This window comes from Phoca vitulina, unplaced genomic scaffold, assembly GCF_004348235.1.
Source record: "Phoca vitulina isolate PV1807 unplaced genomic scaffold, GSC_HSeal_1.0 scaffold12, whole genome shotgun sequence".
Lineage (NCBI taxonomy): Eukaryota > Metazoa > Chordata > Mammalia > Carnivora > Phocidae > Phoca > Phoca vitulina.
In genome coordinates, this window is record NW_022589715.1 from 46,338,375 (window position 1) to 46,353,743 (window position 15,369).

General features: G+C 47.1%; 1 protein-coding gene across 2 annotated transcripts; it reads left to right on the forward strand.

Annotated features, from left to right (window-relative positions):
• Window positions 1–6,496: 6,496 nt before the first annotated feature.
• Window positions 6,497–15,363, forward strand: MCFD2 (multiple coagulation factor deficiency 2, ER cargo receptor complex subunit). Of its 2 annotated transcripts, none has more exons than XM_032411036.1 (4): window positions 6,497–6,589; window positions 12,183–12,343; window positions 13,131–13,290; window positions 14,783–15,363. In XM_032411036.1, exons 2-4 carry the CDS (start codon window positions 12,195–12,197, stop codon window positions 14,912–14,914), a joined length of 441 nt encoding a protein of 146 aa, XP_032266927.1. In that variant the 5' UTR covers window positions 6,497–6,589; window positions 12,183–12,194; the 3' UTR covers window positions 14,915–15,363. The 2 variants fall into 2 exon arrangements, with proteins under 2 accessions (XP_032266927.1, XP_032266926.1); XM_032411035.1 differs by having other exon boundaries at window positions 6,535–6,654; window positions 14,783–15,002.
• The last annotated feature ends 6 nt before the right edge of the window (window positions 15,364–15,369 follow it).

Sequence of the window (15,369 nt, forward strand, 5' to 3'; positions counted from 1 at the left end):
AGAGAGAGACTGAGAGCACACAAACCGGAAGGGCAGGCAGAGCAGGCAGAGGGAGAAGCAGGCTCCCTGCTGAGCAAGAAGCCTGACATGGGGCTCGATCCCAGGACCCTGGGATCATGACCTGAGCTGAAGGCAGACGTTTAACTGACTGAGTCACCCAGGTGCCCCTCTTTTTTTTTTTCAAGATGTTATTTATTTATTAGAGAGAGTGCACAAGTCAGGGGAGGGACAGAGGGAAAAGGGAGAAGCAGACTCCCTACTGAGCAGGGACCCAACATGGGGCTCCATCCCAGGACCCCGGGATTACAACCCAAACTGAAGGCAGACACCCAATCTACTGAGCCACCCTGGCACCCTAATTTCCAGTTTCAACTAGACCTTCAATTCAGGCCAGAAAGCCTTCAGTTTGCTTTCCCAGTTACACCATGATAATTTCAAACTTTAACCTGCTCAGTCTCCCTACCCCTCCTCCAATCACAGCACTGTCAGAAAATAGCCATGCCTCCCAAATCTCCGCCTAGTACCCATCTAGGCTGTGGATCCTCTCTCTCCTGCCTCCTTAGTAACCTTGGCCTTTCAATTTTGTCCACTCTGCTGTCTCTTCAAGCTCATCTTTGCTGGCTCCTTTCCAAAAGGATGTAGGCATACACATGGCACTCCATCTCAAAGACGACCCTTCCTGAATCCTGTGTCCCCTCTAGCTACTTTCCTTTCCCTTCACAGCCAGTGCTTGGAAGACTTGCCCATATTTGCTGTACCCGGGGCTTACCTACCCGCTGTTTTTCGGGCACTGCAATCTGGCTGCTCCCCAGTCCTCCGCATTAGCTGCTCCCTGAGCGCGCCCCCCCCACCCCACCACTGACCTCACTTTGATCAGTTCAGTTGAGCCCACATCTCCCTTGGCCTCTGTATCACTTAGGAATGCTTTGGAATGCAAGTGACGGTCTTACAGTAGCTTAAGCAAACAGGAGTTCTCCCCACCTAAAAGGTATCTGGCAGCAGGCCCCTGCCAGTGCTGATTCAGCAGACGCAGAGCATTGGGGGAGCCTTTCTGAAATTCTCCCTGACTTCCTTCACAGTTGAGGATGACTGCTGAGGGGGTACATCCGGATCCACTCGGGGCTGGAAGAAGGGGAAAGGTCTGCACCAGTCACTTAGCTCTTTTATCAGAACTGCAGAAGATTTCCCAGGTTTCCCTGTGTCTCACTGCCAGAACTCTGTCACGTGCCCGTCTAGCTGCCAAAAAGACGGAAAAGTGAGTATTTAATGTTTTTTAGCCTTTATTGTGGAGACTGACGGGAGGAAGAGGGTGGACAATTGAAACTGGTTCCACCCAGTCTAACTCACTAGAGTCGGCATGGTGCAGCTCTTTGGTTACCTACAACCCACTCACACTCCTTTCCCATATACACATTTTGCATGGAACATACTTACTCCTCCATAAAGCAGATAATCCTGAACTTTCACCCAGCTCCTACAGATAGCATGGAGTCCAGGTACTCTGTGCAGGCCCCTCTTTCAGGTCCAAATGTGGTTTCTCATGGCCTGATGACTCAAGCTAAAGCTTAAGTTTTCCGCTAAAATGACAAAGACAGTACCAAGTGTTGGGAGAATGGGGAACAACAGAACTGTCCCATGCTCTTGCTGGTGTATAAGTTGTCACAGCCACTTGGGAAAACTTATGGCAGTATCTGATAATGCCGAACATCTGTGTTCCCTATGAGCCAGCAGTTTCTATTCCGAGGTAGATACCTGATGGACATGTGAACAGATGTGCAACAAAAGAAATGTTCCACAACATTCAAAGCAGCATTATTTGTAAGAGCCTCAAACCCAGATGTGCAGAGACAGTAGAAGAGAATAGCATACAGACATGAGAATGATCTACACACACTATAGATGAATCTCAAAATGATGTTGAGTCAAAGGAGCCAGACACAAAAGAGTATGTACTGTGTGATTCCATTTATAGAAAATACAAAAACAGGTAAAACGGCTCTGTGCTATTACAAGTCAGGATAGCAGTTCCTTTTGGGGAGAGGGTAGTACTTGGAAGGGAACACAAGGGGGAATGCCAGGGTGTTGGTAATGTTCTGCTTCTCAATCTGGGTGCTGGTTATATGGGTGTGTTCCATTTCCGAAAATTTGTTGAGTTGTATGCTTTTCTATATGTGTACTTTCCTTTGTGTATACTATTGTGAATTAATACAAAATATATATGCTGGTCTCTGCCTTTGGCTCCTGGTACAGAGCTCCTAAAACCTCTATGATTTCCCAAGTGATAAGAACACTAGGAACATCTTTTGTTCTAATATTTGATCTTTGACCCTGGTTCCTGACTGGTTCCTGACACAGTTTCTAAAGCCCTTGGAATTTCCTGGGTGATAGGAGTGTCTTTTGTTCTAATGAGGTGACTCTCGGTGGGCTCCTGGATAGCTTCAGCATGGGGGCTGGACACCAGAAAGACCACACCATGATTAGAAGCTTGGAACTTTCAGCCCCACTCCCCAACCTCCAGGAAGGGGAGAGGGATTGGGGATTGACCTATTAATAATAATCAATCATGCTTATGTCAGGAAGCCTCCATAAGAATCCCAATAGTACAGGATTTGGAGAGCTTCTGGGTTGTGACCATGTGTTGGGAGGGTGGTACACCCCAACTCAGCGGGGACAGGAGCTCCTGAGCTTGGGATCCTTCCAGACCTCACCCTCTGTATTACCAAATCTGGCTATTCATCTCTATCTTTTATAATATAATAAACTGGCAAACATAAGCATTTCCCTGAGTTCCGGAAACTATCCTAGCAAATGATCAAGTCCAAAGAAGGGGTTGTGGGAACCTCCAATTTGTAGCCAGGTCAGACAGAACTTGTAGGTAACCTGGGGATCTACTAATTGTGACTGTCATCTGAAGTGGGGGGACAGTCTTAAGGACTGAGCCCTTAAACTGTGGGGTCTGCACTAAGTCCAGTTAGTGTCAGAATTGAATTGCATTATAGTACACTCAGCTGGTGTTGCAGAGAATTGCTTGTTGCGCGGAGAAAAATCCACGTACCTGGTGTCAGAGGTATCGTGTTTCTGAGTAAAGGAAAACAGGAGTGTGTCTTTCCTCTACAACTGTACAACAATAAAATGTATAAAAACACTTTCAATGCACAATGTGAAGAAACAACGAAAGCTTCCTTTTGGAGGAAAAAAAAAAGAATGGAAAGCATAATATACCCCCTTCAGTAACCCACATCACTTCCTGCTAGACAGATAGAGCAAGGGATCTCTTCCGTGGCAGTGTGTTAAGTTTTTCATTAGGGAATCTGGTGGCTTCTCACTTCTGTCTCTTGGTTGTGCGGAATGCACAGTGTTTGTATCCTCCTCCCTGTTGGAGGGAACTCAGAAATCCAGGGATTGCCCTAAGGGTTAAACAGTAACAGACCAATGTTGACCAGGCTTGAGACTTTAGGGACACAAATGATTCCCTCAATCATTTGTTAGGCTTCTGGTCAATTCCATGCCTGAGTAATCACAACCAAATAACTTATGTAGTTTTTAAATGGTTTTCTAATTAAAGATTAAAAAAATTTATTTTCCAAACAGGTAACATTTTTTTTTTTTTGGTTAAAAAAAGAAAAAGCAATACAAAAAAATAAATTAAGGTCTTATTCTCACCTCTGTTCTCTTTTATTAGTTTCTTGTGTATACCTCAAGTGTTTATTTTTGCAAAACCAGCAAATGGAGTATTAGAATATTTAAGTCTTCGAGGGGCTTCTTTTTTGTGTGCTCACTTATAGTTGAGACAATTCAAAACAACAGCTGCAGGGAGAGATGCCACCTTGAGTCCATTTTTGCTAACTTGGGCCTCAATCTTATCTCTTGATAAAGCTGCCCCTTCCCTGTTTCCACTTGTCCTGGCTTCAGCTTGGGTATACAAAGAAAATTATTTCAGACCAGTGAGGCTCCAAGTTGTGGGACTTGGCCAATTTAGGTTGTAAGCTGCCAGTAAGGGGTTCCTCTCTTACCAAGGCCTTATTTTTAATCTCTACTTTCAAATCAGATATCTCTAATCTAGATTTGTCACTCTCTTGAAGGACTTTGCTGAAAGCTACTAAAGGAAAAAAAAAAAGCCAACACCACTAAAGTTTTCTATTGTTCCTGAGATTTCTCCTGCAATACTACGTTGGTTGGCATGCAGTCTGTATCCAAGGCACAGCAAGTGACGGCAGTTGGACAGTTTCACTACGGCTTAACAAGTTGGTCACCAAATTTCCAATTTGGGATAGAGAGTCTTCACCACTGGCTACCATAACCTTCATTTGCTAATTCCACATTTTAGTGTCTGTTTTTAAGTGTCCTACTTGTGGTACCGAATTGTTTGCCTGTTAGGAATGGGTTCAGCTACAAGTTACAGAATATTCACCTATAAATGGCTTAAGTTAATGTGTGTTCTCACTCATGAACTAGAATGGGGACAAGAAAGGCGTGTGGGAAGATCAGTTAGGAAGCTCTCCCAGTAGTCCAGATAGCAGATGATGGTTTCATGGATACCAGCCATACTTCAGTAGAGCTGGGGGAAAACAAGAATAGCTCCTAGAATTTTGGCTTGAACAAATAAATGGGTGACAGTGATATTCACTAACATGGACAAAACAGAAAGGTACATGTTTGGGGGTGAAAATTAATTTGGCGGGAGGCCAAGTTAAGTTTTGAGATGCCAGTTGGACATTCATGTAAAGATGTCAAGTATGCAGTTTTTTGAGGAATTAGGAATTACAGGGAGAGGTCATCATTAGAGAAAAATTTGAAGTCACCTGCTTATAAATGGCACCTAAATCCATAGGACTAGATGAAATCATATAAGGAGAGTGGGTAGATCGAAAAAGGGACTCAGGAAAGAACCCTGGGTGCTTTGATATTTATCGATTGAGCAGAAGATAAGCCAGTGAAAAGAACCCAAGAAAGAATAGCCAGTGAGGTAGGAGGACTAAGAGTACATGATGTTAGAAAACAAGAGAAGAAAGTGTTTCAAAGTGGGAGTGGTTGACTGTGTTGAATAGGACTGAGAGGGCAAGTTAAAACAGAACAGAGAAGGGACCACTGTATTTGCATGGAGATAGTAGTTTCAGTAGCATGGTGGGGAGGAAACCAGAGAGCAAGCTTATATGATGATGGGAATTGTCTATTAGAGAGGGAGCAGTTGGTAATTCAAGAGAGAGATGATAGAGGCTAAGATCCACAGAAAAAGTGGAAGCATTAGGCAAACAGAATGAGAGCACAAGACCATGTCTTATTTGTGTATCTAGTAGCTTCTAGCACAGTGTCTAGTACATAAGAAGTACTCAAGAAATGTTACTGAATCAATGAATAAATGAGCAAATGGAAGAATGGATGGATGGCAGATGCAGGGCTGAAGAATGAATTAGGTCAAACAACTTCAGAGTAAGGAAAGAAGGGGGCCTTGAATTAACAGGGTTTCTTCAGGGACTTTGGGATCCTGGGCTTTTTCTCTGGAAGAGGGTTGACAGATTTCAATCTCAGATGAAGATGGGAGAAGGAATGAGGCACTGTCAATGGCAGTTACCTTGGCCAACTTTCAAGGCCCTGATCTGCTAAAGCAGAATGCAGGAGGGTTCTGGGATCATGTACTTAACCTCTTTTTTTCTCTCCCAGTCTCTCCCTTTCTGGATCCAGATTCATATGAAAGATGATTATGTATCTTTATGAACACAAGCGGGATAGGGGCTTTAAAAAAGGACAGTTCCACATTCATTTACCCATCTGGTCAGTGGATATTCATGGAACAGTCTTGTATTGGGGAAAGTTGTAAGAGCAGCATTATGCGGGGCTTTTCTTTTGTTTGTGCATCTGTTTTTTTCTTGAAGTGCTTTGTCTTCTACTAAGATAGGTGATTCCACTAACTGCACAAGTTAGATGGTATTTGAACTGAGCTGCCCATAAAATCTTGGTGGGACTCGTATAATACGAGTGAAAGGTATCGAAGATGATGAGGCTTGTGGAATACAACAAGCAAAGGCTGTTAGTCGGCCACTCTTGGAATCGCAGGATCCGTGGCTGGCTCCAGCGTCTTCTAGGCGTTTCATGAGGAGAGGAATTAGGATTCTTATTATCTTTCTTCCCAACCTGCAGGCGGAGGAACCGAGGAACCTGTAAAGGTGGAGGCAGACTGGAAGCCAGCTCTAGCGTCCGACCCATCCACATTAACCATCCTACGTCCCACGCCGGACTACATTCCTACATTCCCAGCAACCTGCCGACACCCTGAAGGCTCAGGTAGCCCAACCCGGACCCGAGCCGACTGTCGCTGTAGGGAAGGCAGGCAAAGGAACTGCGTCTGCCTGGCCCTTGCTGGGCTTGAGCCCTTTACACGTAGAATCACCCCAGCGGTCCACACTGCGGGTCGCCGGGCAGGGGCGGGGCTCTTTGGCGCCAATGGGCGGGCAGAAGGGGGCGCGCGTGCGCACGGCGAGTCGGGTCGGGGGGCGGGGCCAATAAAAGCATTCTGAGGACGGGGGCTGGCGAGGCTCATGTTGGAAGGCTTCGCGTCTGGGGAGAACTGCTTGGAAACGGGGCAGTGAGGGTGAGTGAACTCGAGAACACCTGAGGCCCGGGCTTCGGCCTCCGAGGCCTGTGACCCAACCCTAGGTAATGAGGTCGGTGGGGCAGCACTCAGGGGTCCGTAGCGGGGCGGGATACCGGCGCCCCTCTTTGGGGCTCCGGGCCTTGGGCTCAGGTCCCGGGGGGAGGGAGGGGGCGGGAGGGGGCGGGAGCGGTCTGGGTGCGGGTCGCTGCCTCAGAAAGCTTAGCCGGCTGGGAGCAGATCGTCTCTCCTGGAACAGGGCCGCCGGGGCCTTTGAAGCCAGATGGGTCCGGCCGGGGCCAAGTCCCTGCCTTCTTGGGACGACCTGCACAGAGGCCTGGGGCGTTAATCTCCGTCTCCTGCCGGTACCCAGGTCTTGGTCTGGGAGAGACAACAAACAGGTCCTGGGCCGGGCGAGTGGAAGGCAGGGGAAGCCGACCTCCTCTTGTATCCTCTATCTGGGCATGGCACCGCCAAGCACCCGGCGCCCAAGCCAGAAACCTGGGCGTCATTCTCCCCTCCGGCACGGCACCCCTTTACCCACTCAATCGAATCCACCGAACATCTCATCTTAGGTATTTCCACTTCGCGCCTGATCCACAATCCCTCTGTTGCAGCTGGTTCAGGCCACCATTGCCCCTGGACTACTTCAGTAGCCTCCTGACTGCACCTCTTGAGCCTCTGTAGTTTGTTATGTACTGGAAAGCCAGAGTGAGATCTTAAAACAGATCTGATCGTGTCACCAGACGCCTTCTTCCCCCATTCCCTTTCCGGCCTTCAGTGGATTCTCATTGTTCTTCCAAGCTCTAAAACAGAGCTTTTATAGGCCCTTCATGAACTGTCTTTTTACTCTTTTTGTCTTACTCTAGTTCTCTTCCCCACTCTGCTCCAATGGATTAGGTCCCCTGGCCAAACAACCCTCATCACATGGACCAGGTACAGTTCCTGCTTATCCTAGAGTACCAGATTTCAGTTCCCTGCCAACCTGCAGAATTATTCAGACAAGCTAATCATATCCTTCCATCTGCCTCTACTGTGTCTTCAACCTTACCGAGCCTTTTTTTAGTTCCTGGATTGGACCAAGTTTCTTATAGGCTTAGGTGCTGGTTACATTATTTTCCTTCTGCCTGAAGTACTACACTTTAGTTGAAAAAACCCTTCTTATCCTTCATGTGTTACTCCAGGTGTGGGTTGGGGTTTCTGTGGTACTCCATGGGTGTCTGTTTACTGGTCTCTCTGTTCCACCAGGCTGTAATCAGTGTGACAGGAGCCCATCTGGGTCAGTGTTCTGTCCTCAGTACTTTGTGTGGCACCAGGCTGTTAGTAAGGAGTGTGTTGGTTGAATGCACAAATGAAGCGTGGCCACTCCATGGGCTCTCCAAATAAACATATAGATCAAGTTATTAAATGCTCTGCTTTTCAGAACCAATTCTCAACCCCACCCCCCACCCGCCACCTGTGTAGCAATTTCTTTGGCCTAGGAACCTCGTTCTATTCTTGTCTTCAGTCCAGGACCATAGCAGTGGGAAATGGGAAGTATTGTTCAGAGTTTTTCTTTGGCACTGATTTTGGGTACAGGATGTCTGGGTATTGGTGAGTGTGAATTAACTCAGGGCCACTGGCATGAGACAAAAGCTGCAAACAGCCGCTGCAATCTTTATGGGAGGAAGGCTGGCTCCAAACTCTTACTTGCTGATAGGGCTAATGACAATAGGAGGAGAGGGTGGGCCAAGCTGGCCAGGGCAGCCCTAGTGGGAGGGCTCCAAAGGGAAGTTATTTTTCTAACTTAGGCCAGATCTTCTGTGGTAGGGAACAACATATCTGGGTGCCAGAACCCACTGCCCTGAATCAGATGTGAAGGTGTGCTATTCTCTGGGCAGCTTAGCACTTTGTGATTGGTAGAGTAAGGGAGAGACAGATAAGATAGGCTCCTGGCCCTCACAGAGGGAGGGAAAGAGAACAGTATGTGACTGTATGTTGTGAGAGGCTGCAGACTCAGGAGGGAGGAGAGAATGACTGATGTGGCTGTAAGAATCCCCAGATGATGTGTGAAGGGGCCTGGAAGGGAGAGGGAGGATGGATTAATGAACAGTGGGAGCAAAGGCTCTGGGCCTGGAAGAGGCTGCTGGATCAGCGAGGGGAGCCCTGTTACACTCCAGGCACTGCAAAAGACCCACCACTGAGCATGGTCTGGCACTCTCCTTCCGGGACTGAGGCTCCTCCTTGTGAGGGATGTCTCAAAGCATGGGTTGGGTTCTGAAGTTGCCTTCAGAAGTCTCTCCTCTGGATTTTTTTCCAGTCTGGCCTGTATAATTTCTCAGAGAAGGCAGTGAGCCTGGGAACTGCTGGGGCTTATCTACTGTTTGCTCATGGCCTTGAACTAAGTCATTGGAGTATGGGTGATGCAACATGTTCTTCAGGCAAAGGGGAGTTGCTTATGTTTCTTGTGGAATGTGACAGTTTATTTGGTTAGGTGACAGTCAGATTCCCTGTTTTCGTTGTAGCACTTGGAGGGAGAGTTTCTCCTCTGTGTTCGTAGATTGGGCTTTTGTTGTGTTCTGTTAGAAACCTGCTACAGGGAACCAAGATAGGACATGTTCAAAACCAGTGGTTCTTGGCCTTTATTCTGCTTCCCTTGAAGAAGGGATAATGTGGGTACATAGTTACTGTACTGCTTATCACTTGGTTGCTTTTTGGTGTTATTTAAATAGAACCTGTCCCTCCTACACACACACACACACACACACACACACACGATCTGATATATTAAGCCTCCAACCATATAGTAATAGGAAATGGTGCTATGGGTTCATTGATCACTCAACTGTCTGATAGATATCTCAAAAAAAAAAAAAGGTTTATGCTCAGTTACATTGACATCAAAACTTGGCAGTATATCTGTGAAGGAATCCTCCCAACCCTTAAGGACCATGGCACACAGGCTGAGAACTGCCGGCCTTTGTGCGAGGCACTGTGCCTGATGCTGGGAATGTGGGTTCAGTCCCTGCCCTCATAGAGCTCAGTCCAGCAGGCAGCGCTTACAAGTAATCAGGCAGTTCTCAGGGTTGAATTCACAGCAGTTGTCAGGGCCCTTCTGAAGGGAGGCACTGGGGAGCATATGGGAAGAATGCCTAAGGCAGACTCCGTATTGAAGAAGGCTTGCTGGAGAAAGAGATGTCTACTGTGCATGAGTCTACGAGGTTTGGTTGGAACTGGCTTCCCTCTCTGGTCTCTCCTGTCCCAGAACTCTTAAGATACCTGGTTAGACCAAGCTGTTCTGCTCTGGCCTGGGCAGTTAACTGCTGGGAGTAACTTGAGACCTTGTTTTCAGGTACCAGGTACAGTGGCAGTGGCCTTGTCAGGGTCAGGACAGTTTTATTTGATAAAACTGGAAATGTAGTTTCTGTTCCTGAATTATTTTCTAGAGATGAGAATTAAATGAAAGCCCCTTTTTTAAATTCCATCCATACATATTGGAACAAAATAATGGGGTAAATTACATTAAATACATATTTATAAAGAAAGAACATATTTTTAGTAGAAACTTTAGAATTCATAGAGAAGTAAAAAGAAAAATCAGAATCACACCTCGTAATTCAGAAAATAATATTTAACAGTTTTTAGTCATTGTTCTATATATGAAATATGCATACACTTTTTTTTTCTTACAAAATTACTGTTTACAGACTTTGGCAATCTGCTCTTTTTTATTAAAAGATATTAAAGATCTTTTTTTTTTTAAGTATTTATTTGAGAGAGAGAGATAGAACAAGAGAGCAAAGTTGGGAGGAGAGATAGAGGGAGAAGCAGGCTCCCGCTGAGCAGGGAGCCCGATGCAGGGCTCAATCCCAGGACCCTGGGATCATGACCTGAGCGAAGGCAGACGCTTAACCGACTGAGCTGCCCAGGTGCCCCTAAAAATCTTTTCTTATTGTTAAGTATGACATTGCATTATGATGTCCCTGTATGGTAGTAAGATTAGATGCTGCTTTTTGGCCCTCTGGGAGTTATATCCCAGTGGTGGTTGTTCCCTTAGGGAGAGGACTGTTGGAGGGGATACTGTCGATAGGCAAAATGGGTTTGGGTAATATTCCCAAACATTGTAGGGATGACATTCTCCCAGAGTCCCACCTTTTGGGATGGGTGAGGGGGCTGCAACACAGCTACTTCTCAGCCTCAGGTACAGGGAGTAGAGGTAGCAGCAGCTTTGGAGTGAGCTCTGTGTGAGGTGGGTGCAAGGGAATGATTAGTACCTTAAGCTTTCTCTTTACTGTTGTCAGTTTGGGTTTGTGGTTACAGTTGGCCCATTAGAAATCACTGGCCTTGTTACCAGCAGAATCTGCGCTGCCTTTTGGGAGGTGAAAGTGTAGTCTTTGTGTTGGTGTGGAGGTCTCTTGGCCGTCCTTCACCTTCCTTTCTGAGGTCAGTCTATAAGCCCCCGGAAGGACTGGGAATTTCAGTTTAGCACACAGTTAGTAGAGGCCTGCCTGAGCCTTGGTGGGGAACGCTGGGAACGAAGCACTCCTGCCGTCAGGAGCTTGCAGTGGTGCTATGTCTTGTTGACCACAGTTCTAGTCTAACCAAACTCCAGGAGTACTTGATGGCCTCCTAATGTCTACGTAACTCTTTCCAGTGATCTTTCACAGTGGTTGGGTTACCTGCCTCGCCACTGTCCTGGGAGATGGACGAGGCAGGGGTTAATGTCCTTTTCTCCGTGTCCCCAGCTGCAAGGCCTTCATGTGACCTGCCTCATCGCTTTCCTTAACTACCACATTCCTATCTCTGGTCTTGCTCCACTAAATAGTGCCCCCCCCCCCCCCCCCCCCCCCCCCCCCCGCATGCTGCTGGATGAGCCATTCTGAAACCTAGCTTCGATCTCCTCTCCCATTCACAAATCCTCAGTGGCTCCCCATTCATCCTCCAGAAATTTCAGCCTCCTTGGCCTAGTGTGCAAAGCCATATCCCATACGGCCGGGTCAATCTCTGTGTCCTTTGTCCACTATTCTGCCTGCTTCATAGCCTCTAGGCTCCCCCCAACTGAACCACTTGGAGTTTCTTTCCCACTTGTCTGACCTGCTTCTCGCTTACACCATTGCCTTAGTCCTTCAGTCCCTGCACGTCCAGTGTGTGCTTGTCCATCCAGGCCCAGAAGTGTCCCCAGGTCCTTCAGCCTTCCCTGATTTTCCCTCACGCAGAGGAAATTTCTTCCTCTAAACTTTCAGTTTTGTTTTTCTTTAGGACACCTCACTTTGTGCCTTTTTTAGTGCTCTCCATAGGAAGTATTTTACCAGACTGTAAGCTTCCTGTAGGCAGGAATAATCTTTAAATCCCTTTAAGCTCTCATGAGTTGCTTGGCATTCTGAAGGAACTTTAGGAAATGTCATGGAGCCCTCCCACCCCCAGTCTGAATGATGGGGACTTGGCGTGCCCAAGGTCACCCCGCAGTCTAGTGGAAGAGCTGGCCTTAGGCCCAGTCTTCTGCAGTCTTGTTCCTTTCACTGAGTTCCTTCCCCAGGAGCACGCTGTGTCACGTTTTGAAAGAACCTTCGCTCTGGTGTTTTTACCTGCACCTTCTATGTTCCCCACCTCCCAGGTACTGGCGACCATGAGATCTCTGCAGCTGCTCAGAACCCCCTTCCTGTGTGGCCTGCTCTGGGCCTTTTGTGCTCCAGGTGCCGGGGCTGAGAAACCTGGGGCCAGCTTCTCCCATCCTGGCAGCGTGGGCCTGGATAAGAATACAGTGCACGACCAAGAGTACGTATTCAGCCAGGGCTGGGGTCCCAGGGCCTCCCCTCTGCAGCTGCAGCCTACAGCTGGCTGTGATGGCTCCCTCCATCCGCTCTTCCCTCTATTATTTGTACAACTCCTTGACATTTTTCAAGAACGATACTTACTCCTTATAGCTACCTGTAAATCAGGCAGTCTTTTTTCCATCATGGTTTCATAAATGGAGGATCTTGAGGCCCAGATGGGATAAATGACTTGCCTGAATTCATTCTGTCTCTCTCTTTCACCAAAGACAGATGTAGAGACCCCCCCCAACACACACATTCATACTCATGTGTGCATGCACATTCTCTCACACGTACACACAAATAGTAGTGGCAGAACCCAGGCTGGAACTAAGGTTTCTTGACTGACCAGGCATTTTTCTTTTTTTATTGGCACATTTAAACATTGAATTATTTGTTGCAACTTTTGTCCTGGGCCAGTTAGTCTCACACATTATTTGTTATCCTTAAATTGGTTCAAAAACATTTTTTTAGTTGCTAGCCCCCAAAGGTTTTATAACAGCATTCTAACAATAAAGAGGGAAAAATACCCATAGTCTTGCCAGCTTAACAGGTGAACTGTTTGACTTTTCCCCTGCCCCTTTCATGGCCTTGCCTGTGTCTCTTATCCTTGAGTGTGCTCTGCCACTCTTTCTGTTTGTTTTTCTCGGATGGGTGAACTTTAAGATCTTGAACTTTCCAGTCCTTAAAGTTTTGGTATGATCCTGGGGTTGCTGCCGAGTGGTCTGAGTCTAACTATTGGTTTTTAGGCATATCATGGAGCATCTAGAAGGTGTCATCAACAAACCAGAAGCAGAGATGTCCCCACAAGAACTGCAGCTCCATTATTTCAAAATGCATGATTATGACGGCAATAATTTGCTTGATGGCCTAGAGCTCTCCACAGCCATCACTCACGTCCATAAGGAGGTAGGTCGGCCGAGGCTCAGTGGACAGCGTCTTGGAAAGCCTCCCCCCCCCCCCCCCCCCCCCCCCCCCCCCCGCCCCTCCCCGGCAGTTCAGTCCCCAGTCTTGATGACCTGTGCTGTCCTTGTACAACAGTATTGCTGCATCTCCTTTTCCTGCTCACCACTCCATTCTGCCTTTTCCTGTTCGGAGCCCCTTCTCGCAAAGGGTGACCTACTGAGGCAGAAGTCCCAGGGCCTGGTATCTCTGACAAGTGCTACAGGCATTTCTGCTGCACCCTGGAGTTTGAGAACCAGTGCCTGAAGGACAGACCACATGAAAATGCAGAGCAGGGGAGAAGTTTTACTTGAGAAGAGAGGCGAACCAGGGGACCAAGGGGTCAAGGGACTCAGCAATAATTGAGGGTTTGTGTGATATTATACAGTTCTCCATATGAAGCCGTTTACAGAGAGAGCGCTTTCAAGTGGGTTAGAGAGCTCATTCGATCTTTGCAAAAGCCTGTGAGTAGGCAGGGCAGGCACTGTTACTGCCCCCAGTTTAGAGGTGCGGGAACTGAAAACAAGATGTTATGTCTCCAGGTCTAGTGTCTGTCCCACTCTGCCACACCGCAGTCTGTAGAGAGGACGAGAGGCAGAGCTGGGGATGTGAGTGTGCTCCCACTGGCTGCCGGGAGAGCAGATTTGGGTTTGCTGGGAAGGCAGTGGGGAGCGCTAATGGGCTCGTGCGGCAGAATGGCAGTGCCACTGGAAGATCTCTGGCTGTGGGAGGCAGACTGATGGACGTGGGGAGAGACTTGCATCGGGGAGAGAACCTGGGATTCAGCAGTTCTGGCAGGCCAGGCTGTTGGTGGTGCTAGGAGAGCAAAGGCTGCACACAGGAGAGGTAGCAAAGGAAGAATCAGCCAAGGACGCGGACAGCGTTAGCTTAGCACTCAGCACAGTGAGCCCTGCTATATCTGCTTCTGGAGCAGGGCCAGTAGCTTCACCTCAGAGATGGTAACAGGTTCTCCTGGCTGGCGGTGCCTTCCTCTTCTTGTTCGGACCCCAAGATGCTGTCCAGTGCAGACTGCTTGCACTTTCCAAGGGCGTGTTGCACCCAGAGCTGACCCTCAGGAGAGCCTGGGTTGTGAGCTTTTCTCTAAGATGAGTTTGTGGGTTTGGGGGAATTAGGAACCTCATAATTCAGTGTAAGCCAGACCTAGGTTCCTACAGCGAATGTGTATTACTTTTGTAATTAGAAAAGAAAGAAAAGTAATTTTTAGAACAAATAAGCAAGGGCCTGCTTTGATTGCATCTTTCTTTTTAACTGGCAAATATAAATCTAAATTGCATTGTTGTGAATTGACTCTGTCTGATATATGGTTTGTGGATTCTTAGAAGTAGCCACATGCTACACTGAAGGAGCTTTCGGACACATGAGCACGGACATTTTAGACATTAGCTAAGCACTTCCAGTAAAATGTGTGACTCATCATTGTCTAATTTGTATTTTGTAGGAAGGGAATGAACAGGCCCCACCACTGAGTGAAGCTGAACTGATTAACTTAATAGATGGTGTTCTAAGAGACGATGACAAGAACAATGATGGATACATTGACTATGCTGAATTTGCAAAATCACTGCAGTAGACATTGTTTGGCCATCTAGTTATATGCAAATGTGACCCGTTACAATGTGATTGAACACTTTTGGTAATGCAAAATAACTCATTTCCAACTACTGCTACAGTATTTTGGTAAAAACCTATAGCAGTTTATTACACTGGGGTGAGAAAGAGAGATCAAGAGAAATATAAGAGAAATGGGACATATCGCAGTCCCCAAGTACTCAGTCTCTTACTGGACAAGGGCTTGATTAAAGAATCCTTTTAAGAATATTGGATAATTGGAGCGTAGTACTCAGGAACTTGACTGTAGAATACTGCTAGTCTCTTGGTTTTCATTCATGCTACCTGAAAAGTAAGACAAGCTTTTCCAAGTGGACACACTTTTCAGTAACAGTGAAGGAATAGCATAAATGCCAAATGTTCCCCCTGGTAGAACCTGTCTCTTCAGGTAAACGTGGTCAGTATTCTGCAAAGTTC

Bases quoted from the DNA above. Each gene is read 5' to 3' on its own strand.
- MCFD2 (XM_032411036.1), top strand. From the start codon at position 12,195: ATGAGATCTCTGCAGCTGCTCAGAACCCCCTTCCTGTGTGGCCTGCTC. The intron at 12,344-13,130 runs GTACGTATTCAG...ATTGGTTTTTAG, and splicing joins AATACAGTGCACGACCAAGA to GCATATCATGGAGCATCTAG. The intron at 13,291-14,782 runs GTAGGTCGGCCG...TGTATTTTGTAG, and splicing joins TCACTCACGTCCATAAGGAG to GAAGGGAATGAACAGGCCCC.